At 41.1% G+C, this 27581-nt stretch overlaps 1 protein-coding gene across 1 annotated transcript in view; it reads right to left on the bottom strand.

The window, feature by feature from the left end:
- The window catches only part of LOC311192494 (VPS10 domain-containing receptor SorCS1-like), a gene marked incomplete at both ends in the record, with an annotated part of 294792 nt that overhangs the window by 25152 nt on the left and 242059 nt on the right, over positions 1–27581 (bottom strand). Inside the window, 5 exons of the mRNA XM_084264978.1 lie at positions 4115–4301; positions 14932–15103; positions 16104–16217; positions 25246–25376; positions 27133–27250. Coding sequence (XP_084121104.1) covers positions 4115–4301; positions 14932–15103; positions 16104–16217; positions 25246–25376; positions 27133–27250 — 722 coding nt within the window. The remainder of the gene's footprint in view (positions 1–4114; positions 4302–14931; positions 15104–16103; positions 16218–25245; positions 25377–27132; positions 27251–27581) is intronic.

Here is a 27581-nt window from a genome sequence, read left to right on the forward strand (position 1 = left end):
GGAGCAGCCTGTATCACACATAGGCAGAGAGACGCATATGTGGACAACTTCTCCCAAATCAGACTGGATAACAATGCAGGCATAAACAAGGACCAGCATTCCTAACTTATAACTGAAATGTGGCACGCTCTTCTCTGGGCTGCAAACACAACCACTGCTTGACCTGATGCAGCCTAATTAAAAGTTATCTATGATCAGACTAACCGAAGTCTGCAAGACAACAGATGCTGTGGTTTAATCCCAGCTGGTAAGTGAGCACCATGCAGCCCCTTGCTCACTCCTCCCTCCGCAAAGGGATGGGGAGGAGAATGGAAAAACAAAAACATTCATAGTTATATCCAGAGCATGACCTTATATAGCAGGGAATATCCCTCTGGCCAGCCTGGGTCAACTGTCCTGGCTGGGCTCTCCCAGCTTCTTGTGCAACCTGCAGGGTGTGGGAAGCTGAAAAGTCCCTGACTTGGTGTAAACGCTACAACTATCTAGCAACAACTAAAACCATCAGTGTGATACTGACATTAATCTCATACTAAATCCAAAATGCAGCACTGTATCAGCTACTAGAAAGAAAATTTGTGCTCTCTCAGCCAAAACCCTAGCACCAGACCATGGCTTATTTTTCCTTTTATAATCAGCAGTCAACACTCTTCTTGAAAATTCATAAGACATCAGAATTTCACCCTTATTATTTTAATGGCATTCCCTTGCTCAGACACATTTCCATGACTGGACTATGTCTGCTCAACAAGACCCTGAGACCTGAAATACAGCAGCTTCCCAGGTTAAATATTTTACAGCTCTGGTACCCTTTGGGATGTTTGCCAAATGCCCAATGTCAGCACAGCCCTCTAAAGGAATAAACATCCTAACACCGATGTGCTGACAGCAGTAACAATGGTGTCCATATAAAGTCTAATACACTCACACATAACTGCACAGCTGCTCTGAATACATCTCAAGTGATCCTACACTGCAGGGAGCGCCCATCACCTCCTCAGACCTCCACCATATGGTGACTAGGAAAGAACATGAAAGGGTGGCTCAAGCGAGCCAATTCTGCCTTAGCATTTCTCTGCAAATACCTGATGGGTCAAAGCGGCTGCAATGCTGAACTATTATTTGGCCAGCAGATGGGGATAGCTCACTCTGGATAGGCCCTTAGCTTGGTAGGAGACTGATTTCTCCGGGGTAAGTTTGAAGAAAACTCAAGAAAATTCATTTCTGAGCTTCATGTGGTTCCACAGAGACTTCAGACCTCCACCTGCCCCAGGAAAAAAACTGTGTACAATCCCAGGCAACAGAAAGGGAGAAGCTTCTCCAAAGGTTCACTTGGGCAGATGTTATTCTGAAGTATCCAGGTAAATGCGTAACTAACTTTCCAGGGGAAGAATTTTGACAAGTCAGGACAGTTCATATAGATTGTACTGTCCATCCACCCCAAAATGCTCAGGTCTCACAATAACCTGTATTTCTACATCCCTGGTCCAACTGCAGCAAAGGCATTACTACTGCTCACTGCTGCAGGAGGATGAGGAGGGCATGGGACGGAGATTTTGATTGTTGAGATCACCAGCAGTGTGGTTCAGTGCCTGCAGTTGTCCCCTCTGCAAGGCTGCTGGTCACAGGCAGGGAAGGATGTTGCAAAGTACAAGTCTGGCAGCACACACTCACCAGTCAAACCGGTAACAGGGGGTCACCCAATTAGTAGCCCTTCCTAAAACTCGGCATGCTCAGGCTGCACACAGCTTTTCTCTGCATCTTAGCAACACAGTGTGCGTGTCAATTGAAAGGACAGGTCTTTTTACAACCCCTCCCTGAAGGCCAAGCTCATGCGCCCCAAGCAGAATACTCAGTGGAGAGCTGAGAGGCAATGCAAGCATTTAAATAGGATTTCGAAGCTTTTGTGGAGCTGTATGTTAGGCTCTGGAAGAGAGTGGATTTACTGTACACCTCTGCCCTCAGCAAATCTACTGGTACTCTGAGTAGCTCTATGCTCGGTCTGCAACTTGCTTTGAAGTCCCTAATTCTTGTCATGTAGAGGAAGGTGAGACATATCCCTTAGAGCTGTCGCTTCTCCAGGGGGTCAGGCACATATAATCCGGGCCTGGCTGTAATGATCACACAGTATTTCGGTCCTATGCTGGCATTACCTGTGCACAGGACAGAAACATGCACTATCAGCTACTAAGTCACAGAAACTTTGAATATTGTTTATTCCTTGTACTGCTTAAACAATCAAAATAGTTCTTAAGCCTCTGATGCCTCAGGAAAATGGTTTAAAACAGCTCTAAACCAGAAAGCCACTATGAGTGAGAGTGAAGGCTGGATATCTGCCTCTCCTTTCATTCTGTGGTTATTGTGTGAAGAAACAGTTGTTGTTTCACATGGCCTCATTACTTTGCAGATAGGGTGAGGGTGTGCAATGGTCCCCATGGAATCATCTCTTGTCAAACAGCGAATGATTACAGACCTTGCTTGCATGAGGCTGTCAGAACCCTGCGAAATATCAACCACCAAAACACTTTTCCATTTGTTTCCAATGACCTTTACAAAGAGAAAAAAAGAGAAAAAAAAAAGAGGAAAAAAAAAAAAAAAGACCACAGCTCCTGTTGAACTGACTTTCAGAGCCAGCAGCAGCGGGGAGGGGACATCTCTGCATTCAGAGCCTGCAGCAGCTCCTGTGATAACTGTGCAAGCACACACAGGGAGACAACAAAAGTGAAGAAATTACACATACGTGTGTAAATATCTATTCTGAGCAGAAGTCCTTTCCTCTGCCCTACTTAGGATGATAAGTAAGAAATAAAAATAAGAATCAGCAGTTGTCTAAAAGTTCAGCATTTACCTTGACTCACCAGTGCCTCAGAGAAGTGATATAGGTTAAGCCCCTAAATCAAAATCCCAAGCTTCACAATAAGCTTATAGTTCTTTTCACAAGGTATTGTGAGTTTTTTCTAACATGCAGTGTGTTCAAGGATTACATGACACAAAAGTTTGCCACAGACCAGGAGCTATCATTTTCGGGAATCATAAATGGCACACTATGATGATGAACCAAAGGTCTTTTTGAAGAGAGGCACTCAGGGAGATATTTGCTCCTGCTTCGCTAGTGCTCCCTCACAAACCTCCCATCTCCCAAAGCTATACCTCCCACTGCTCCCATCTGTTGATATGACGGTGCACTGTTAAAGAGCTGGCCTCTTACCCTGAAGAGGCAGCTGCTCTCATGCTGGATGAAATAACTCCAAAACTGGAGTTAAAAGTATACAGAATGTGCTAAATTACCTAGACAATATGTGGAGTTAGTTTGGTAGAGTGGTAAGTGGTACATTTTAAGTATAACTTTAAGTTTTGGATTTTCTTTTTTTCTTTTCCCCCAGTAAATCTGGCACACAGGCATACAGCTGAGAACAAATAATTGACAAAAAAACCCACCACTGCATAAAAAATACAGTGGCCTCAAAAACCATTAGGGATGTTACAAAATTTCAATAATAGTTTGACCCTATAGGTTCATCACCATGTGGTAGAATAAATATGAAGGAACACACTGCAGGTTTAATACAAGGACTTGCGAAAAATTTCAGTTGTAAATCAGACAGCTGAAGGTTAAAAAGAACAGCAGAAGAGCAAGAAGATGATAATATTTTTTCTTCTAATACTCTTTAACACCAAGATTTTGGTTCCTATGACAACAGAAAGACTGAAATGCTTTGCTTTCTATCCCAGTTGTAGTTGTGTTTCATTAGAGGGCAAAACACATAGAGAAAGTAAAAGTCAAGGCTTTTAAATGTGATTATAGATCCTAGAAGCCTTTGTTTTTCTGGAAGTGTAAACACGCTAATGAAGATGCATTTCAGAAAGGGCTGGACACTCCTTTGAGGTGTCCCACATTAGACTACCCAAAATTAGAGACTGGGTGTGATTTAAAAAGCAAATGTTGCTATTGCCTGTGGCTCCTCTCAGTCTGGAGTCCTCTCCTGGAGGACAGACAAACACTCATTGTATCCTATCACTCTGCTTCCAGCTGCAAAGCCCCAAATGCCATTTCGTAGGACAAACAGTATTTTTTAAAAGAATGACAGAAGCTAATGACAAGTATAAACACACATACAGGTTACATGCAGGTAGAGGACAGCGTTGTCAGATCCCAGGCTGTTTTCCACAAGAACAGTCACTCGGAATATGCCCACGTTCTGGTAGACGTGCTTGATCCCATCTTCTGTTGAGCTGAGATTGGCATATGATACAGCAATGCCGTCTCCAAAATCCACCTGAATGAGGGATCTCTGGAGGTCTCCCTGTGTCAGTAGAAAAGATAAATTGTTCAGAATAGACTGCTTGTTTTTTTGAGAAAGACTGGATATGGGGAGTGACCTAGGCCACAACTGGAAGACAGCCACAAGGTCTGATGTTACCAGAGGAAAGGTGGTCATTTTACCAACTTGCTCAGTAGTCATAGGAGAGTGTGACCCACCTCTTGAGGTTGACTCAACTGCACTGTGAAGGTGTCCTTCAAGGTGTGTGCTGTAGCCCTGCTTTCCTAATTGCCCTGGAACTAGAGGATCTTCTGGATTATAGGCTGGCTCCTTCCCCTGAGTTTCCTTTCAGTGAAGTGCAGGGTTGTAGTGGGGAATGGAGCTCATCTCAGCAAGCACTCGGGACATGGGTAGCTATTGACATTGCCTCAGGAGTCTTTGGAACAACCCACATTGTGAGCTTTTGTATTTTAAACTATAAAAAGCAGAAAGATAATACTGAGAAGTCCTCAGGAAAGGGTCAGCTATATCAAAGTGGTTGGGTGTCAAAAGAACTGCTTCAGCCTTACATGATAACGACAGTTTACAGCAGTTTATGACTTGCTCAGTGGCCTGATTTAAAATGGGCTGGATTTGTATTTATTTCAGAACAGCTACCAGCACTACTGACACTAGATGGGACCCTTTGTGTCTGCCTCAGAAGGGAAGGGCTAATGAATTGACAGGTCTGATTAAACTCTCCTTCTGCCTAGAGATAATCCCAGTGGAGCAGGTTTGTTGTGTAACTTGGACTGCCACTTGGTGACATTAGTCTCCTGGGATGCTAATCTAGCGTGTTTCAGAGTTGTTACAATAAATAAATATCACATTTAGGAAAGAAAACAAACAAAAACCCCAAAACTCAAAACAACCACCCCACCACAAATCAAAACCCAAGGACATCATAGATCTGTATTCTCCATACCAGAACAGGGATCTGCTAAAGTGAAACAATATAAGACAGGTTTTAATCATCCACTCCTGAAACTGAATTCCAGCCTGGTGTATGCAGCTTTGTCAAACTTAACATCAGAGTCACCCATCCCTCAAAGGCTTTTAAAACCCAAAAGTGGGGAATGATGTCATTTCCTTATTCTGCTTTACAGATGAGAAGCAAATTTTATTGCCTGTTTAAAAGACTGACAAGTGAGTTACACTTGTATACAGAAAACCCTCTGTGTCTCACACACTGGCAATACCTGGAAGATTTCTCCTGTCAGGAAACATTGATATGCCTATGGTAAGGACAGCTTTTGACAACCAAATACATAGCCTACGCTGACCTGTACGACAATAGTGGCTGCTATAGATCCTCTCCCTTTCAGGTAAGACACAGCACCTTGTCTCAAGTGTAAGTATTCTTAGTCCTTTCGGAAGTCCCCCTCAGTGGCTCAGCATGATGCTTATGCTGGGTATGTTCACGCTCGCTGGCTGTTGCCATGGAGCGCCTCACTCCACAGGCTGGCGTGCTGAAGCAGCTGCCACTGTCTGGAAGAATGCCGGCAAATTAATAGCTGAGGGCAGTTCATAAAATTGGCTGAAAAGACATTTAATTTACTTTGGTTTGGTTTCCTTTCCCTTCACCTCTCCGCCCCCCACCCTGAGAGATAGAAACAGTCTTCTGGATGCCCAGCTGGAATGAAAGGGGCCCGTGTAAATGGTTGGCACTGGGCAGGTTGCTACATCAGAAAGGGAAATGAGCATTGAGTATGGAAGGAAATTGTAACGTAAGCTTTATATTCCTCATGCTCTCTCAGTCTGATTCTCTGACTTCTCGTGAAGGCAGAAATAGTGGAGTTGCCTAAATGGAAAGCAGGAGGAGCAGAGCTATGCCTGGCGATGGCAAGAGAGAGAAATTTTCCCAGATTCTCTCTTCTTTTGTTACACTGTCCTGGCACCCTGCTGGAAGTTCAGTCACTTCCAAATGGATGAGACAAAAATAACCATGTTTCTGGAGGATGCCAGACTGAAGGTGTGGCAGAGAAAAGACATCCCAGTGACAGAGGCACGTGTCTGGGGACTTGTACAGATACCTCCTGCCATTTTCCTCCTCTCATCTTGAAAGCACAGACAGAAATTCCCTGTTCTTCCCTTGAGAGCACCAGCAAAGACAAAGGAACCCTGCGGTGCTGAGACACTAGCAAAAAGGCCAACCTGAATAGCATTTCAGAAAGAAACATGGGTATCTCATGTTACCCCAGCTCCAGATTGCCCTTAGGTAGTTCTTAGGTAAATTTCTCCTAATAATTGACTTGGTAATATGTGGAGTTTTCAATGACATATTGTCAAACCTGAGAAAGATGCTTGGGCAATGCAAACTACTGAGGCTTCCATTCAGCAAAGCTCTTAGGAAATTCTCCATTGGATACTTTACTAGGAGTTTAAGCATCTGCTTAAATTCTTCTTTGAGATGCAAATCACTGAGGCAAGGGCTCCTACCCGTGTAACACAGAGGGTCACACTAGGGGGATTATGCATGTCCTCATGAAGAGCAATTAGGAACACAGGAGATGGTCTTTAAATTCAGAGTTAGGTCCTTCCTTGAGCTGTTATTTGAAAGAAGATGTGCAGTTTCAAACAGGTGGCAGTGACTTGGACCATCCTGACTATTTGACCAAGGCAACAGCTCTGAACCTCTTTCACAGAGGGAATATGTTCTCTCAAGCACTGTGCTAGACTCAGACCAAAGACAGAGGCCTCTGAAGTACCCTTAGATGCTCTCTCCTATTCCCTAGGTCCATCATCACTAGGGCTTTAGTCCTCCTTTGTTCTAAAAAGAGATGAGGTCTTTACACTTTTCAGTAAAGCCATACTGCTGGGACAAAAGCTGTTCTCATGGTTGAAACTGCACCACGATAGTGACACTGATGGCGTTATCATCTCTGAGTATATTTGAGGTCATGCAGTTGAAGTATATTTCAGGTTGAGGTATATTCCTCTGTGTATTTGAGGTAGGAGGGGAAGATGAAAAGGGTGACAGCATTTTAGAACAGCCCTGTTTCCCCAAGTGTCAAAATCTGTGCTCTAATGAGTGTTTTTCTCTCATCTTCATTTTCTACATAGCCATGAAACCCATGCTGTCTACAGGTGCTGCCAGGGAAGGGAGCCATTTCCAAGGCATGCAAGATGTAGATTTCAATTTTTCTTCCAAATTCCCTAGGGAGAAAAGATGCTGACAGGGACATCTGAAAATCTAATTGGAGAAGAGCTTCAGCTGCTGTTCCCCCAGTCTTTTTCATTTCTCTTGGCCTTTCCTGTTTTGTTTTAAAATCCTTTGAACTGGAAATACATTTTCCATTCAGTAAGATCCAGGCTATAACCCTTCTCTGAAAATGCCACTTTTTGAAAAGCTGACATTTAAAATTCTAGCTTAGGAAGAGAGAGAAAAAAGTCAGGAAAACAGAGACTGTATTTTGACTCATTCTGATGTTTTATCTGTGCCAGGTAAGAGCACAGGCAGAATAAGACACAAAGAGAAAGCAGGTGAGCCAAAATCAAAACATTTCCCATACAGCCCACACCTGATCTACACCAAGCCCAGCTGTCTGCGTCTCAGGCAGCTCTCCAGATCCATTTGCAAGCGGCTGTTTTACCAAGAGAAGTTTTGTTTTGCAACATTTTGATGCACATACATAACATCTTGCAAAAAACTCTCCTGTTGCTTGTTCCAACTTCTCCTTGTCATTTTGACAAGTCCAATATTACATGATAGGGGTTTTCTGAAGCTTTTCGCTCATTTAAGGCAGACATCAAATTCCCTATATTACTTCCACAGCCACAGCAAAGCACTTGGATGCAATCATCACCGAGCTATCTTTGGGCAGAATCTCTCACCTTCATTGTAAGAGGTCTTTAATGCCAACGCTTTTTTAGGCATCAAGGGAGAAATTTACCAGGTTTTCTGCTTGCAGTGGTATTTCTGCATTCAGCTCCTGTTATTTTAAACACACTAAGCTGGTCAGCAACCAACTACAACAGCCAAAAAAAATGGAAGTGCTTTTAATGGATATTTTTACCTTGTACTAGGTATATGCAACATGCACGAGCTTGGATATAACCCAAAGTACACCAAAATCTTGATAAAGGCTTTAGTCCAGCCAAAGACTTCAGCATATGCTGAACTTTAAGCACACGAGTACTCATTTCAGAATGAAAACAAGCCTTAGGAATTAAAACCGAGTTTCCTGAGGCTTCATATTATGCCTTTTACCTAAACAACCTTTCATACTAAAATCTAAATCAGAAATTTACTGTTTGCTAAGGGAATTTCTCATTAAAATTCCATGGGGTTTCCAAGCATAAACAAGATTCCTCTCCCTCCTTCCCTCCACCATCCCCCAAGCCAAATGCCATTTCTTGCATCTTGCCAACAGAATCAAAGTCTAGAGTGTATACAAGACCTGGATGCTTCAAAAAAACCTCTGTGATGCTTCCAGCCTCAGGGTGTATCAAGAAACAGCCCATAGAGTCTGCAACAATGTTTTTACCTTTTGATTACTTTTCTGCAGCAATCGGTATTTTGCTGTGAGACGCGAGACCCACCTTACAGGGTTCTCTCTCAAACCCCTTTCTGAATCTTGTATGTTGTAATAATGAATTTCCCTTCTTGAGCTCCAGTATTTGTATCTAAATGGAAGTATTAAAGCAATAACACACAGTTCAAGGTTTTTAATTTTGGTTCCAATGTTTCAGATTTAATTTTAAGTCTTCAATTATGCACCGACTTGTGTGTATTCCTTACAGATGCTGATAACGGATTTAATTATCCTTAGCAAGAGACAGACACTGCTGTTGTTGGATTGTCTTTATGGATTAATGTTTTGTGCTTCTGATAAATTAACCCTTTTCCCTCTTCGGCATTTTCCTGTCACTATCAGAAAAAAACCATCAAACACATTTCCAGTCCAAGTGAATTTCTATGCATGGGATACCTTCAGTCTAGGTCTGTTTAAAGCCTGTGCTTACTTTTAAAGAGAAATTCAGTTCAACTTAATCAAGTTCTGAAAATGTGCTTCTTGTGTGTAAATCCCTGCTTTCAGAGAGACGCTTTCAAGTTATTAAAATCAGACACTGAACAGAAAGGTGTCATTTATCAGAGCAAATAGCTCGAAACTTTTCACATGTACTTCTTTTTCTACACCAAAACAGTTAATTGTATTAATCAAATCATTCATTCTGACTGCCAGTTGTGCCACCTCCCTCAGCTATGGGCTTTTTCTATAGGACCAGACCTTCTGTGCTCCAGAGGAATCAATAAGTATAGCCTCTCAGGATTATGCAGAATAATTCCACTTATGTGTCTGAAGGTGCATTAGCAGGCTGCAGTGCTGTGTGTCATCACAAAGGCGAGGTCAACTTTCATACATTTTCATGGAATTTCAGCAGTGAATTTAAAAATGCATGAAAGGCTCTGATTTCTCCCAACCAGCTTGTCATCATCCGTAACACAGAAAATGCAATTATAATTCAGATGACAGTGGCATGGGGGAGGGGACGAACTGATCTTTCATCTCTGTGTTAGTAACAGGGATGTGGTGGTGTTAGTGAGATAAACAGCCGTGATTCAGCATGTGTGTTCAAAGTTAGGATGAAGGTTTCATATTTTTGTAATCATTGCTAACTAACTTGTGATATCAAAAGAGGGAACACAGTAGATACAGACTATGCTTTTGAGTGCTACTAACTTTGCATCTTTAATTTGGGTACGTCAACAATCAAAACAACCCTAATGCTCATCTCCAGAGACTTCAGCTGAGTTGAATTCTGCATTGCACAGAATGACAGTGCTGAGGTGGGAAATGCTAATGGTATTTCCCCCCAGCAGGATCCTCAAGCTCATTAAATGTACCTAGGACACAACGTACTTTATACATTCATTTATTAATATTGCCATTACAGAAAAGCATAGTGGTCTTTAGGAAATTCAGGGCTCCAATTGTATATTCACATGGTAAGAGAGCGTTGTCTGGCCTTGTGAGCATTAAGCACAAAAATGAAAGGCATGGAGGGCATCAGGGAGAAAGCAGAGCTCTAATTTCAAATGCAGGAATAAAAACCCAGAAAGGTTAAATTTCTTACTCAAGGTCACACAGAAAGAGCTCAGAGCATGGTTCAGGAATGAGTTCAAGTTTGCCTGAATTCTAGCCCATGGCCTGAACTGTGGGAACAAATGAGCTTTCCCCATACATTAGTCTAATCCAAGTATCATATAGCAGCAGCAAGTAGTCAAAAGCAAGCCAAAATATACTCCCAGTGGAGTGACTTTGTCAAGTGAGAACTGAGGCAGACCTGGAATGTCAAAGACTTTTGGCTGTCATTTTATCAAGATAAAAAATAAATTAGAGGCGGCAGCTTCTCTGTGAATTATCTGTAATGAAACAGCCAAAGCCCTGAACCTTTCTGCCCTGAATGTCTTTACTGTCCATTTCCTCAGCAAAGATGTATGAGCAATCAGATGAAACAAGCTTGAAAGCCATTGTGTTGAATAGCGTTGTTCTGGAGGCTGCAGCTTTCAGCATCTCTGCTGAAACAGTACAGCAAGCTTAAGTGTCTGATGTTCATACAAATAACTCAAATAGAAAATAACAATTGGGTTTGTGACAGGCTAGAGACCTGCATCACCATGTGATGAGGAGGGCACGTAGAAACAGCACCCACTTAATAAAATTCCTCTATTTTCTACATCTGAGCAGCAAAATGTGTCAAAGAGATTGAAGAACTTCAGTAGGAAAATGTAATTTTGGAGTTTGGGATTCTTTTGTTGCTGTGCAAAAATAAAGATTCAGGTTGTTTACACTGAGAAAATACTCACAGCTTGTGGAAGCTGTGGTGTGAGAGGCACTAGACACGGGTCTGTGCAAACAGGCCAGGCCAGGGCAGAGGATTAACCTTTAAACTGGCAGCATTTTGAGGCAATGGGAAACGTTCCTTTTAAACTTAACCAGTTTTCCTGTGCTGCCATTTATTGACAGAGATCCTGCTGCTATTCTCCTTAGCTCAATAGAAATTTAAGAGCAAAATTACCAGATACCAATATTAAACAAAGGAGCTCTGCTTATTAAAAACTTCCATAGTGCTTTGTATTATGGGATGTGTGCTAATTGTAAAAGGAAATATTGATGCTTTCTGACCGCTGTTGTCCAGTACAAATAGCACAATGATTATGTCCAGATTAATGGAAGAACTAACCTGGCCAAATCTTTCCAGTAACAGGACCAAAGACACTAAGTGCAAGGTGACTTTGCAAACAGTTTTTAAAAAGTAATACAGAAATCCTAAAAGGTGACAGGAAAATTAGACCCATTTGGAAAGCATTCTTACTTTCAGATCATTTAAATGAGCTGTTAGTTGTTTTGCTTTTAATGATATTTATATGCTGCCAGATATAAATGCTTCATTGGAAAACTTCATGTGAGTCAGGGGTTGAGAAACTGGGCCAGCATTCCAGCTCTCAGAATCAGCAATGCTCTACGCACTGCTGGTTTTGGTGCCTGCCCCCTCTTCACTTCCACAGTCTTCAGTGATTATTTTCCTTTTGTGTCTTCTTCAATAGCAGAACACTTCTGAATGCCTTGTCCTCATTTCTCTCTTCACAGATCTTCTACTGACATTGTGTCATTGTCAGAATGACACAGTCCTGGCCCTCAGCATCACCACAGGCAGGAGCAGACTCTACAAGAAAACCCTGCACTGTGGATCCTATCCCTGAATCCCAACCTGAGTGAAAACAGATTTTACTGCCACCATTTGCCTCTCCCTCCCCTCTAAGCAAACCTGTCCACTACAGACATGCAGAGATTTTTCAGGGCCTTCAGTGTGCCTGCCTCTGCAGTTCGTTCTATTCAGACCCAGGTGGGTCTGAAAGAGCAGAAAGCACTAGAAGGATAATAGAAGTATAAACCTCAAACAAGCTCTTGTACCTTGGCTCACCAGCTTCTTACCTTTTTTTTCCCCCCATGAAGGTCAAGTGGAATACAGGTATGAAAAAAGAGAGCTAGAAGGCTACAGTGTATGGAACAGCTCTGCAGATCTGAAGGCTTCAAAGAAACTGTCTCAGAAGGATACAGATGTTAAGAAACAAAGGGACTACAACATAAGCAAAGGCTGCTGGTTTTTTACATTCTAAAAGATATTAACTGTGACACAAGCTAAAGAAAATGCCCCCACCGAGGTGAAGCACTTAAAAATATTGACCCCGACTCCAGGGGGCAAGAGTTGAATAGGACACTCTTTCTTCCTATGCCATTGGGAAAAAAAACCCTACATACATACAGATATATCCAGCCTTTCTTAACTTGCATGCTGCCTTATCTTCAGCAAAAAAGGAGTGGCAGAGAGTCTGTGCATGCTGAGCATCAGGATTGTGCTATGGTGTGCACCTGTGCAGGTGTACACTAAGCAGAAAGTGGCAAGTTTTTGTTTTGTGATACCTCTGCCTTGCTTGCAATGGAATGAAACTTCCCTTTGGGAAGTGAGGTTGGACTAAATCTCCAGAGATCCCTTCCAGCCCCAGTTATTCTGTGACTCTGTGAAATCAGTATCTATTCTGTAAAAGGGCGGTTCTTCTTTTGTTGGGTTGTTTAACCTTTTTAGTGTGTGGTGTGATTTTTGTTACTGAAACAGTTAATTCAGTAAATGCTTTAGTGTATATACAATTATGTTGCCATAACCACAGTTTATTCTCCTATAACTTGTTCTTTGTTACGTATTTCTATTGCTGCAACATCAGCCCAAAATCATTGTCCGATTGGGTCAAGTTCACCCAAAAGTTTTGTTGGTTGCTCTCTAAACTCTTTATATGGACAAATCTAGGAGCAGAAGGTTGAGATTCATCTAGCAGGAAGAGTAATCAGAAAGGCTGGAAGTTGATCAATACTGTTTCAGCCCTCAGAGCAATTCCTAACCTCTTCCTTATCAGATATACTGAAAGAAAACCCCTTTAGATCTCATCAGAAGCTGGCTCACTCATCAAAACATACTTTACACACTCCCTGACACACAGCCTGAGAAAAACTCCATCACCTAACAAAGAAGGTGTTGCTTCCAGACTCTGGTGAATACTGAAGCAGGGCTATCAACAAAAAAGCAAAGCAACAAACCAGAATCAACAGGAAAGACAGCGCAGTTCACAGCAGGTCCTTGTATGACAGTGGTCAGGGCATTCTTACAGGAAATGTGAGCTGAAGTACTCACAGAAGGAAGAGAAGGGCATTTGTCCTGATTTTCCCACTCTGTGGGTAGTTGTCTCTCCCTCAGTTTATTTGCATAATCCTTTGGTAGTTTTGTGTCTGACTCCTCAGGTTACCCATCTCCTCCTCTCAATCTTTGGTTTTAAACTTTGCTGAGAATAGGAAAGCGATGTAATGAACAGGCTTTTTTGGGTATATAACAACACCTTTCTTGTTTTTTTTTTTTTTAAAGCCTGAAGACTTTGAACCTTGTTTTGAACTTTTTATTCTTCATCTTTAAAAACAGAAGTCAGCAATCTATCCAGAAGAAATTATATGTTTATACTGTTATGACTGCATCTACAGTAACAACGTTGCATGACTGTCATTACTGAAATAAGGTGCCCACATTTTGGAGAAATGAACATTGAGGTCAAACAACTGCTTCAGGTTAGATGTGATTTATTATATGTTATTGCCTTTACAAATCAAGACACCTGTTTGCTGGGGAAAGCATCAATAACAGAGATGTAAAAACCCCAAAACACGCCCTATATAACTCAGGTCCAGAGGTCATCCTCATTTCTTTCCTCGCCACAGATGACATTTACTATGGAGAGGATCAGAAATAATTTCCATGAATTCTCAAGCTGTAGAGGGATGTACATTGTACCCTAGTGTAAAAGCATAGCTGTTTCAGGGTTTATTGGCCAGCTACACAGGAAAAAGGGTAGAAGCATAAAGAAATTATATTGGATTAGTGAAATTGGGAAAATAGTTACTTTGTGAATTGTATTATTTGGAAGCCTACAATTAAGTGTAGATAAAGAAGCAGTGAGAAGAAAAAACAGGTAAAAAGATTTTAAACATGTTTTCAAAGGATTCAGAAATGAAGCAGAACAGTGAAATACCAACTTACAGATGTAATGAAAACACAAGCTCTGATCAGAGTCTGAATCAGCTGCACATTTGCATGCAATTCCAGACAATGCTGCTGTTGCCATCTTGAGATTTCATACTCAAACACTAAACAATATGCACGAACTTCTGCACTGGGGACAGATCTGCACATCTACTTTTAACCATGTTTGGTTGAAAGACAGTGGCAAGTAAAAATGGAAATACAGTTTGAAACACAAGAAGTCAAAAGCACAGTTAAGGGTTGGGATTCAAACCTGCACTCTCCAGTTTTACTGTGAAATTCCCAAACCAAACCAGTTCTTAGCTTTTATCAACTTCTCCCAGCTATTACACTATGCACTGCAATACTCTGCCAGTCTCATCATCTCCATTTGTCATCTCTCAAATATTAGAGCAAACTCCACCCCAGCTACGTCATGGAGCTCATGGACTTCATCCTACACACTCTTGGTTCACCTCTTCACCATTCTGCAAACTTTGTCTGACATGAATCGGACACAAACACACCCATGGGGCCTGAGATGCAGCATTAAAACAGATCCTACCTCTTCCAGCTGCACCAGGAAAGTGACATTGTGTCCTTGCTCAGCTGTCAGCTTGCCATCAGATGTAATTATGCGAAGTCCCTGGGGAGGTTTGCCAGGACATTTCTGTGGTTTTGCTGTGTATCTTTCTCTCACACCATCCGTGCAGTTATTAGAAACAACTTTCCGGTATCTGCAAAGAGAAAGAGAAATCCCCACAAGATGCTGACAAGGAGCATAACAGAGTTAACTGGGAACAGGGGAACATTTTTGACAGTTTCTTTAGACTCAGGAGATTGGAAGAAAACAGATTTCCAGATATATTTCAACATTTGTCTCAGTCAAGTGTTCCTTGTGTGCCTAATATACAAGTAGTTTACAGTGTTATTAATGGCATGGAATATTTTCCTGCATAGCACACCTATATACCATGTATTAATAAACTGTGTAAAGCATATAATTATACGATGATTTATGTGACATATTGAATTACTATAAAGTCATAAATGCTATTGTCTTAGTAACTCTATCCTAGCTGAAATCAGGACAGTTACACACATACATTATGGAATTGGTTTTGGTTAGGCACAGTTAAACAGCTTTCCTCACATGCTATCCACACCTCATCAGCTGTGAGGGAAGCATCTCTAGAGATACAGCCCTCCAGAGCTACAGAAATGAGACAGTTGAAGAAAACAGAAAATTCTGCCTAGAAAATGCCAAAACACAACTTGGGTTTCTTTGTTTGCTTTAATCAGGAATGAAGTTTGAGGTCAGTATCTTAAACTACATTTTCCCCTGACTTCCAAGAGGGCCAAATAGTAGACAGCATTCAGGCTGGCTGCCCATCTGTTGCTTCTGTTCACATATATCAGTTCTTTAATTTTTTCCACCCTTTCTGCCTCACTTGATCCCACATGATTTTAACAAGAGTCTTTTCAGAGACCTTAGTGATTTTTCCTTTGCCTTACAGTTTTGCCCCAAGTTTCCTTAAGGAATTGTTTTTTTAAGGAAAAGTCTAGACTTTTTACACGATGGGAGGACCAGACTGTGCACACTAACAAACAATTAAAAAGAGATCCCAAGGGCTTCAGCCAGATTTGACACACCTATAGTAAATGCAATCTGTACTTACCATTGGGTTAAAGTCCATATGGGTCATCTAGCTGAAAAAAGTCTGGTGTGCCACTTACCCAGTGCTGTTGAGATAACTCTGTCCAAGGCTACAGTCTTTCGACAGGGAAGATGGGTTATACCAAAAGGCTGGTAAACACTGCCCATTGCTGTGACGTTCATATCCATAATCACTGTTTGAGCGTTAAAAGAAACAGTCACACAAAAAAACAGAACAACAAACACAGGTATTAGCTCATGCTCTCTACTATTGATACAAGCTTTGATTTTCCTCAATCTGTTTACTAGGATTTCTGATTTTTGTTTTAATTGATGTAATAACAGAAAGTTCATTCCGCTGTAGCTTTTTTCTTTTTTTGGGGGGGAGTGAGGTGTGGAGATGGGGGTAGAGTTAACATGTGTATGTCCCAGTATAAATGAGAAAAACAGACCAGATAGTTCATGAGCTATTGCATTTTCTGCTCTCTGCCCTGAGTTTAAGTGCACTTCTTGGGTTCAATTCTAGACTCAAATAATAAAAGCCAGAGATTTAAGCTAAGTTCAATCATTGCTGTCTCAGCCATATCTTAGAAAACTGAAGCGCTAGAGAGTTAATTTTATTTGGAAAGTATATCACATGAGCTATAAAGGAAAATTTACAGTCCTGAGAGAACACTTGGATAAAGACATTAACAGCATATTTAGTAACGGAAAAGGCGGCTGTGATCTTCAGTTCTATTTTTGTTTGGAAGAGGAAATGCTACCAAAATTGATGTGCTAGAAACAATGAGTCAAACTGTAATCTTTTGTTCCAATTTGGGTTTAGCTATGACTAAATTTGCTTTCGTTCCACTAAAAATAAACAACAGTCCAAACTGGGTTTGATTCCAGGTAAACAAAGACTCTATAAAAAAAGTGTTATTGTGGAACAAATAAACAAACAACAGCCCTCTTTAATCAGTATTCTGTTCACACGTAGTTTTACTTTCAAGCCGCTGAGTAATGAGGACTGTTTGGTTGGAAAAATCATTCTTATTCCTTTTACTAAGCTTTCTCCATAGCCCATAACTGAGAAGTTAATGGGATGTCATTTCTGAGGACTGATATACAGAATCCACTAGCTCCATTCTAATATTCCAGTTGCAACATGATCCTTGATCTTAAAATGGCACTTTTTTGCGAAGAACTTTTTGGCTTATCATCTTTAATGTCTTGGTATCAAGTAGCCTGATATTCTAAGAGGATTAGGGTAGCACTAGATTATGCAATTAAAGGCTCAACTCTGTATACGTAAAGAAGCAGAGAGGAAATGCAGGAGGCAGGGGAACCTCAATAAACTGGTCAGAGACAGTGGAATCCCCCACAGCTGTTTTCAGGGGTGCCACAGGAGATATATCTGCCCATGGCTGGGGTGAGAGCTACCAGATAGTCAGAGATGCTCTCCCTAGATCATGTTGCAGATCACTGAGCGGAGTTACTGCACACAGGAGTAAGGGGCTCATTATGTGATGCCAGGGTAGAGAAATGGGTATCTTCATTTCTATTGTCCCGGCTAAGTGGCTATCTATTCTCTGTGCATATGGTGGTCTAATTCTCAGTAACTTGACTTAGACCATGGGGCACAGTGGTGCATGTGCCCACACTACCAGCAGTGACTGGAGCGTGCGTATACTGTGTGGGTGAGCACCACACCAGACAAGCCAGTGCTCAGGATAAAAACTTGAGAGCTGGGTGCTGATGTGGCCATAAGTCTGTGCTGGATGCCAGGTCTCTGAATTTGGAGACGCTGAGAGACACTGACACTGAGAGGTCAGGAGAATGACAGCTGATGTAAAGCCATATAGATCTAGACCTGCCTGTGAGGAAATCTCTTTTATGTGTGTGTGTCCATGCATGAGGCAACTGGAGATGTCCAGTTGTCAGCAACTAGGAAGATAAGGTATCAAGGGACCATACAGCGCACAGACATGGTGTCTAAGTTGGGATCAATAGTGTATGTACACTTACAGTGCACATATTTTCCACAAATGAGATTTCATGTTGATCAACCAGAGAAGGGAACAGGATGAGACAACTGATGTTTCTGTGAGTGCTGTTTTTCGTTTCTGCCAATCTGTGTTGTCAGCCATGTACATATGCATATACGTGTCTTCATATGAAGACCGGGTGAGAGAATTGGGGTGTTCAGCTTGGAGAAGAGAAAGCTCCCCAGAGACCTTATGGCAGCCTCTCAGTACCTAAAGAGGCCTACAGGAAAGTGGGAGAGGCACTGTTTACAAGGGTTTGTAGTGACAGGACAAGGGGTAATGGACTTAAGCTGAAAAAGGGTGGATTTAGATTAGATATAAGGAAAAAATTCTTTCCTGTGAGGGTGGTGAGGTCCTAGCACAGATTGCCCAGAGAAGCTGTGGCTGCCCCCTCCCTAGCAGTGTTCAAGGCCACGTTGGATGGGGCTTTGGGCAAAGTGGAGGGTGGTCATTCCCATTGCAAGGGGTTAGGTCTAGGTGGGCTTTAAGGTCTTTTCCAACCCAAACCTCTCTGCGATTCTATGGTATGTACTGTGCATACATGCATATGTGCCTATCAGGAACAAATGCACAACATTGTTACTGCCTGGGTTGGGGACACAAAGATACAGCAGCCTCACCTCTATCAGGCTACTGGATTCAGCATAGGCAGCAGTGAGATCAATGTTATTGGTAGAATAATATTAACAACAAGAAAGCTTAATATTCTGAAGAGTTTTTAAAATGTTTTACTCTTTCTGAACCAAAGCACGATGCCTTAAAAAAAGTAATAAAATCACTATGTAGTGATAATAAGTCTGGTACTGATCTGAAACTAAAAAAAAAAAAAAAAAAAGAAGACTATTTTTCAATTTATAGTTGTTAAATTTCTTATTCTTGTTATCAAAATCAGGACATTTAGATGAGTTTTGTCACCTTTTCTTCTGCCTACAACTTTTTCTCATGAATCAGGAAAAATAATGTTTTGACATAATCTAAAAAAGGAGAAATTAAAAAGATGACATTAAGCAAAAGAAAATAAAAGCTGTGTATCACTTAGAAAAACTCCTAAACATCGATTAGACTACATAACTGTTCCAAAAGAACATTTTGGCAGCTGTGATGCTTGGGATATCTAAACCAAATAATTGAGAACATAGTCTAGGAAACAGCAATGAAGTAGATGACCCGAATGGTCTTTTCCTCAGCTTTTTGATTGAATTTTCATCAATCTATTTACTCAGATGCTAGTGACTGAATGTTGCTTAATTGCTTTGGAAGCATCAGTAGGCCTATTCTCCCACTGCCATGTGCTTCTCTAATCATCCTTGTTGGAATAAGAACACTATGGCTTCAGAATACACTTTATAATGAAAAATAACACCATTCTGATTTGCTTAGAGAAAACAAATATTTACATACAAGTGGGAATCCTTTATTTTTGTAATTCATTTGTCAACAGTCTGCAGCACTGTATTCCTAAGTTATCCTGTGTCACTCTAATTAAAAAGCTGTAACACTACACACACAGTGTTCAGTAATCAGTTACACGAAAACAAAGCAAAATAATACAGTGAAATCTGCCTCAGAGGCAATCACTACCCAGAGTCCAATTTGCTGCAGTAGTATTAGTCTGGGATTTCTTACTATACATACATTTAGACTCATGCCATAATTTTGGTTCCTGTTAGTACCTGCATATCTGGACAAGCCAAGACCGAATTAACTAGGTTTGACTATACTTGGATCATATTTCTCAAAGTCAAGAGAATGAAATCATAGGATTTTCCATAGCAGAAATAGTTCTAAGCACAGAAGTTTCACAGTGTCATTTTCAGACTTGCAAATCATCTGGCTCATTAAGGCCCTACAGAAATATCATCCCAGTAAATGACATGAATTGCTGTTCCATATCTCTCTACAGATGCACCAGCCGCCCGTTCACCTCCGCAGTCTTAGAATCTAATGAATTCCTTGGCTACAGGCTGGTGCACGCAGAACACTGATGCTGACAACAAATTGCTGCCTACAATTTGGCACAACAGGCTTTGTAGCAATCAACAAGCATTAGCATCAATTGGATTGCCATAGCACGAGCCAGTATAGCAGAATCTGGAGAGAGGAAAGGCATCCGCTTTAGACTGCAATCAGCTAGCCGAGTCATTGCCTGGTAACTGGGAATTGGAATTTGCATATATTGATGATATTTTGTGCCTTCCTGTAAAGAACTCAGGTGAAACAGATAATGCATCTATCAAAAAAAAAAAAAAAAAAAAAAGAAAAAAGAAAAAAAAGAGTGGAACGTTTACCAGCAGGGGTTGTTTTATCAGTAGGAAGCACCCTATCATCTGACTCGCACTGAGGATGGCTTTACACAAGCCACCTTTACTGGTTTAAACTGGAACCGTATTTGCCTTTTTCAGGTAGGATTGCAAGACCTTTTCTACAATTAGGGGCAGACATAAATTCATTCCAGAAGTTCTGTAACCCAGCTCAAAGCTCATGGTGAATTTCCCTATCTAAGATTAGTTGCAGCACAGGTAATAACCAAAGGTAAAGGAATCCCTTAAAGTGTATTGTTCGAATACAGACTGCCTTGGAAGAACTGTAAATACATGTGAAATTATTAAAACCCTACTGTTTTAGGATATAGAAAGATACACTGTTTAAGATATAGAAATAACTGCCATGCCTTCTAAAAATCAAAACATGACTTAACATGTAACCACAGGATTTCCTTAACACTAACAGTTTCACCTTAAGTAAGGTCAGCTGTGCCAGAAACAGATGATGTTACTTTTGGATTTTTTTATGCTATCCTTGAAAACTTTTTGGCATTAAATGGGGTGGAATCAAAGTGTCTGTCATTATACTTGAGTTTGTTCTACAGTTTCCAAAAACTGTGGACATAGCTGCAGTAAAGTCTTAATATTCTTTTTTTCACTTCATGTCATTGTCTAATAGTTAACCATGGCATAAGTGCAAATTTCTTTTAAGAGAGATCTGTGCTTGCTTCCCAGCACTACAGGACCTGACATAGTATTTATCTCAGAGAAGGATGGATTCAGCTGCAGTTTGAATTATGAATCTATGAGGGCATATGATTATAATTGCATCACAGTATTTGGAGTACAAGCCATGCCAGTTTAAGTTAATAGGCAACCTAAAATCCCCAGTAAAACCATGCCTGGTAGATATCTAGGCCCCTAAAATGCAGGGATGGACAGTAGATTTTGCATAGTGAATCTGCATTTTCCACAAGCATTCCAAATGAACTAAAATTTCATTCAAAATTACTGTTCACCAGCTAACCAAGCCCATCCCAATGACAAAGCAGTTACTCAACCTAAGGGTGCAAAATACACGCATATTTCAGAACTCGTACTTGCCTGACCATCTGAACTAGTGGGTGATAACACATGAAGCCAACAGAGCCTTATCACATCCAGTATCTGCGTCCCCATGGTTTGTCAGGACAGTTTCTTGTAACATACAACTTGGATGTTTTAGCATAAGAACTCAACCTAGCAGACAGGTCTGTAATTTAAGTGCCAGACAATTAAAAAAAACAAAAACAAAAACAAAAACAAAAAAACCAGCTAGGCAGCTCCTGTCTGGTATCATTGCTGAAATAAATAGACCTGATTCTCATTGCACGGAGGCTCCTTTGTGCATCCCTGGCTATCCAAAGTCACTAGCACCAGTGTCAACAGGCTTATACTTCCCTCAAAGGTGGGAGATAAGGAGCTACTGATAAGAGAAGCCCTCAGTATTAATGACAGTGGGTTCAGAGGACTGACAGTCTGACTCTTAACTCTAAGTTTCTATTAAAGAACCTGGGAGACAGGTAGCTGAAGGATGAACACCACCAAAGATTTCCATCTGCGTCTGGGAGGTGTTTCTGCTGAAGAGATATTGCTGTAATAATGCTCGACTGGCAGGAAGGAACACAATGTAAGGAAACAGGGTAAATTAATGCTTTAATAACACACAAGTAACGGTGTCATCCATTTACCCAAATCAATTAAATGAAGAAGGACAATCTCGTTTCTAGGCCGTTGCTAGGACATTTCACTTCCCCATTCCTGAAGCACTATTGCCCTCTGGCTGTGAGCCTCAGCCCCTGCACGGAGCACCAGCACCCGCCGCTTCAGCCCGCTGAAGCCCCCCGCGCGTTCGGGTTGGAGCCCGTGATAAGGGATGTCTACTGTCAGAGAGAGTTCAGGTTCCCAAGGCTAGAGAAACTACAGTCATTTCTAATGCCACTCAGTTTTGTTGCTGTGTAAGACAATAAACAAACGTGCCCTTTTCTCTGAGAAAGAACTACCATGGACTGAATACAGATTGGGAATGAACCTGGAGTTCTGTGATATTACTAGAAGAAAAAAACATTATAAAATCTTTATGTCTTTTATAACTGGCATTTTTTTTCCCTGAACTGATAAAAAAGGAACTCACAGGATTAAGAGCAATAAAGCATTTTTTTTTTCTTTCCACTTTACCTGACCACACATATATATTTTTTTAGCTCTAAACTCTGACAAGCTTAGATAATAACATTTCTCCATACAGAGTCAGTGTCTAAACAGCACAGAAAGTTCTACTCTAACTAGAGCAGGGATTGTTGTAGTCTTTAATTCTGTATACAAGCCTGGGTCCTGTAACTATTGATGTTAATATAAAAAGCCACCCAGTTTATTTCAAGATTGCAAAATCAAGTTCAGTCGGCTAAGGGGCTTCACCCTGCCCGGGGGATACATGTCCCCTTCAATCTCCTTCACTTAAGAGCCCTGCCTAGCAAAAAAGAGAAATAGATAATTCAAAAGCACTGATGAAATGTCATGAATGAGGATAATGAAAGTGCTTCTTCCTTTTGCAGGAAGGACCCCATAGAGGACATCCATCCACAGCAAGATTTCATTCACTGATTTTCCTCCAAACGTCTCTTTGGACCAGCTACTGCAGGGTGTAGCAGCAGTGAAGCATAGCACAAAGTCCAAAATGACAGTGCAGCAGCAGCTTTGCCTTTCTTATCACAATAAAATTAGGCTGAGAAATTCAGTAGAGCCAACAGAATTGCTTTTCTCTTACCATCTCTTTTTTCCTTCCTTGATAAACCTCTGTCTCCTGTTGCCTGTGGCTTTTTTGTCCTTCTCTGGCAAATTCATGTAAAACTATACTCCTGACTGTATTAAGTAGACAAACAAGCAATGAATATTCCTGAACTGGATGCTTAAAGCAATGTTTCAGTTTTTTCCTCAGAGGTGCTGGGGAAGGAAGCTGAAATGGGTAAAGTAAAAATCCAGATCTGAGGACAGTAGGAATAACAAGAGCTCAGAGAGAACTGGGAGGGATCACAACAGACTGCTCTAAACCAAAACTGGTTCCATCAGAAGAAGGAACGTCCTCCCAGGTCAGAAAGGCTTTCTATCAGACTGCTCAGTAGAAACCTACAGTATTTTTAAGGGTCTTTTTCTCAGCCTTCTTTTAACAAGACGACTTTTGCAAAGTCCTAATTCTGCCTCTTCCGACAGATTTAAGGTGTCTTCTTGGTGTGTATTAAATGTGAATGCCTGTCGTACATCCCCAACCATTCTAGCTTTCTCTTAGACATTCTCTCACAACCCAGCAGACTCTTAAAAGAAAGTTTCCTTGAAGCGAATGTAAAAGAAATAAAAGCAAGTTTCCCCCAGTAAATGTCAGCATGGTACTTTTGTTCTTTACCTAGCAACAAAGCTTTTGTAGTAGCAAGCTACACAATCAATTTCAATAAACTCATACATTCTCAGAAAGAACAAGTTATGGAAGGAAAGCATGTTTTTATCAGAAATGCTGCATGAGTGTGTCCCACTTACTAGTGTACGGGGTTTAACCATTAATGGATTGACCACGAGTCCATCCAACCTGTTATTTTCTCAAGCCTGAACCAGCTTCGTACTGCACACTCTACAGGAAGGTTGAAATCTTCAGGGAATGTCTTTCCTATGTATTTTTTTTCCTGGTTGGCTGCTATCTTTTTTTTTTAAACATTACCAGAGACATGTTAGGCAGTGGAAATCCAGCACCTTTGGGCACCTACACGATGAACTACGCACAGAACTGAGGAATCTTCTCCCCAACAGAGAACTCAATGGGAGATGGAAAAATAATCAGGAAACTATATTCAGAGAAATCATAGACAGTGCCCAAGTATGCTCATAATTTTTATTATTTGGTGAAAAGAGATTTACTTTTTTGACACATGGAAAATTCTCCTGTGATTCTGTATAGAAAAATCATTGTAACTACAGTTATGGGAGGGGGAGAAGGGAAACGCTGTAAATTTCAATGGTCCTGGAGTAAACTCATATAGCAATAAACAAAATAATTATGAGATTAAACTCTTCTCGATTTGTTACAGCTTCTGGGTTTAATTAATAACGTGACATAGATGATGTAGCTGGTTAGGCACAAACGTGGTTTATCAGCACTATCAAAGAGTGACCAATTCTCTCTCCTGGGATACTCAGGACTGTCTCAGACTTGGAGAGAAACAGGTGACAGGGATTTCAATAATGTGGTTCCCTGCCTTTTTTTGTGCAGTGCTGTGTGTTAGGAATCATGATACTAGAAGCTGAACACTTTATCATGCCATTCACAACTCACCGATGTACCCTATCTCCTATAACATATAGCAGAGGAGAAAAACGTTCTAGAAGGAGATTAACCCAAACTGCAAAGGCAGTGTCTGTTAGATGCTATCAGAAATGATGGTCCATATATAACAAATGACCCAGGCATTCCCATGATACTTGATTTCCAGAAGCTGAAGGCCTACTTTGCACATGCATATATTTACTTTTACACATATATACATATGTGTGTGTTTATCTAGGAATAATTTATTTTATTGTTTATGCACACTATATATTCCTTATATACTACTTTACAGCCACCCCTGGTCACTGCTGAGGTTAGATGTATAAATAGACCTTCTATCTGAATGCTGTAGAGAGTTTAGATGTCACCTGGAAAATGCTCTGGTCAGCATCAATTTTCTGGAAGCCCTAGCAGATTACAGAAACCTATTCCACCTTTCCTCCTTTTGACATACCTGGACTATGAGGGAGCAATCTACTCAGCCCCTTATGTGTTTATTAATACCTACTCCATGCCTCTCTAGTGAGCTCTGCATTGGTGTGGTAGAGAGCACGCGGTCCTTGTGCCCGTTGCTCACCAGTCGAAGTCTGCCTCCGTGCACACGCATGGCTCCGAGGTCATAGCCCCAGCATATTTCCCTTGCATGCATTTCTTCTCTGACTTGCGCTTCCTGTAGATCCTTTTTGCTCCCATGATGCAAGCTTCTCCCTAGAAACAAAACCAAAAATATCTTGCTCTGACACCCACCAGGCTGTTTGTATCACCCAGGTTTTCCAGGCCTGTGCAATGGGAGCTGTGAGTCAAGAGAAGATGATAGGAAGTCAAATACCATGTCAGTACACTGAAGCTAATTAAAGCTACTGAAGCTTTAACTGAAACCAAACCAGCTTTTCCAACACACACTAAGAAATGATATGAGGTTACTTATGTATCTGATTGAGTTCTGAATTTTTTCCAGAGCCAAAGAGAAATTGATTCAGGCCCATTTCTCATTTATAAATAGGTTCCACAGCAATGGAAAGCATAGTCTGATCTCTCTGCAATCTGAGACACAGCAAGTCTATTTCTTTGATCAGATCTCTCTGGCAATAATTTTGTTCAATGGGGATTAGTAATATACGTATATGCAAATACTTTCCACAGGCTGAGAGTTCATGTTTTACAGGGTTGGACTTGTTATGTGGATGATAACCTTTCCTTATCTTTTTCATTCCAATCTTCAGCACCCTGATAAATATTTCTATCTAGGCAAAAAGGCTCAGCCTGATAATCTCAATGGAAAGAAAATCAAAAGGTCCACAGCAGCCTTCCTAAAAATAGTCCCACAAGCACCAGAGCCAACATCCTCAAAGACATGCTGCAAAAGCCTTGGCATTTTTGCTTATGCAAGCACAAGAAAGCAAAGAACAAAACGCAGAGGGGTCTTACTTGTTACCTTTTATGCTGTGAAAATCTCTGTATGAAAGAAAAACTTTTCCTGGCTTTGATTTGCCCATGAAACAGAACGGCCCAAATGGCAACTGGTGTAAAATGCTGTGCCTCCTTGAAATTCAAGGAAGATGTACTGATTTTCAAAGTCATAACTGGTATTTTTGGTGTGGAGTTGTGCCTTGTGCGAGCAGCTCACCTGAGTCAAGTTCTTTAATTCTGCATTCCTTATTAAATTCTTGCCCAGCAAGACACACAGAAAGACAATCTTTGATGATATAAATGCGTGTTTTCATTTTAGACTTCAGGGGAACCTTTGGTGTTTACATATCCACAGAATTTAGCCCATATTTTATTCTAACCTGATAAAACACAGGCTTTTGTGTCAAACTTGGCAGAGCTGGGGAGGTATCTGTAGACACGTGTAGGGACTGTGTGGTGCACATTACCTCCTGGGCACTTAAGTAATGGTTCCAGGAGTGACGCAGCATCTGCATTCAAGATGCAAGGGACAGAGCACAAGGGCCCAATAGACTGAGGAATAAAGTGCCTGACTCCCACAGCAAAAATATCACAGCTGGGAGAGACAGAACAAGGATGAAACCAAGTAAATAAGAAATCATGCTAAGAGGATGGGAATTTGGAGAAAAAAATGTGTGAAAGCAACTAGAAGGGCTCTGAGGACTAAGAACAGAGGAAAAAAAAGGATGTAAGGATGGGGAAACTGGATGGGAGATGTAAGACTGAAGGAAGTCAGGCCTCTTTCAGTAGAAGTGCTTCTGCTGTTGTTGCATTCCTCAGCTCTGCATGCATCTGAGATCATTGCCTGCATGGAGAATGAAATCCAATATGCATCCATTCATCCTCTGGGGTACAGAGTGAAACCTGAGGCCAACACATCTGTGTAACAAAACAGACCCTTCCAGTAAGGGAAAATCTGACACACCGATCTAACAGGAAACAACATTGGATCACGCTGAATTTTAATAGTATCATTAGCTACCTTTGGTCAGATTCCAGCCTCCTTGCTTCTCACCTGGCTGTGGAGCTGCCAAGGTCTGTAGTCCTCTTCTGCACATCTTCGATCAAAAATGGACTTGTAGTCTACTTTCACCAGCTGCCACTCCGAGCGGTGGCTGAAATGTCCAAACACTCTACAGAACACAGCAGAAAGAGCATGGTATAAAAGGGAGTACCAGATGGACCCTGGTAGTTACAGAGGTACAGTTGGCCACAAATTTCCAACTGAGATTAATTGCTTTAAGACTGCCAGCCCTACTGATTTTCACTTCATTGACATCATGAAAGTCAGACTTAGGTTTTTAAATACCTACAACCCTCTTAAAAAATTGCGTGTCACTCTTATTCATTGGATCAAGATACTCTCACATTTGCCAATCCCCAAAATGACTATACAGACAATACTTGACATGGGGTTTGAGACAGTTATACCTATAGGAGTTTGATATTTCAATTACAGGCTTT

Source organism: Gallinula chloropus (genome assembly GCF_964237585.1).
Source record: "Gallinula chloropus genome assembly, chromosome: 5".
NCBI lineage: Eukaryota > Metazoa > Chordata > Aves > Gruiformes > Rallidae > Gallinula > Gallinula chloropus.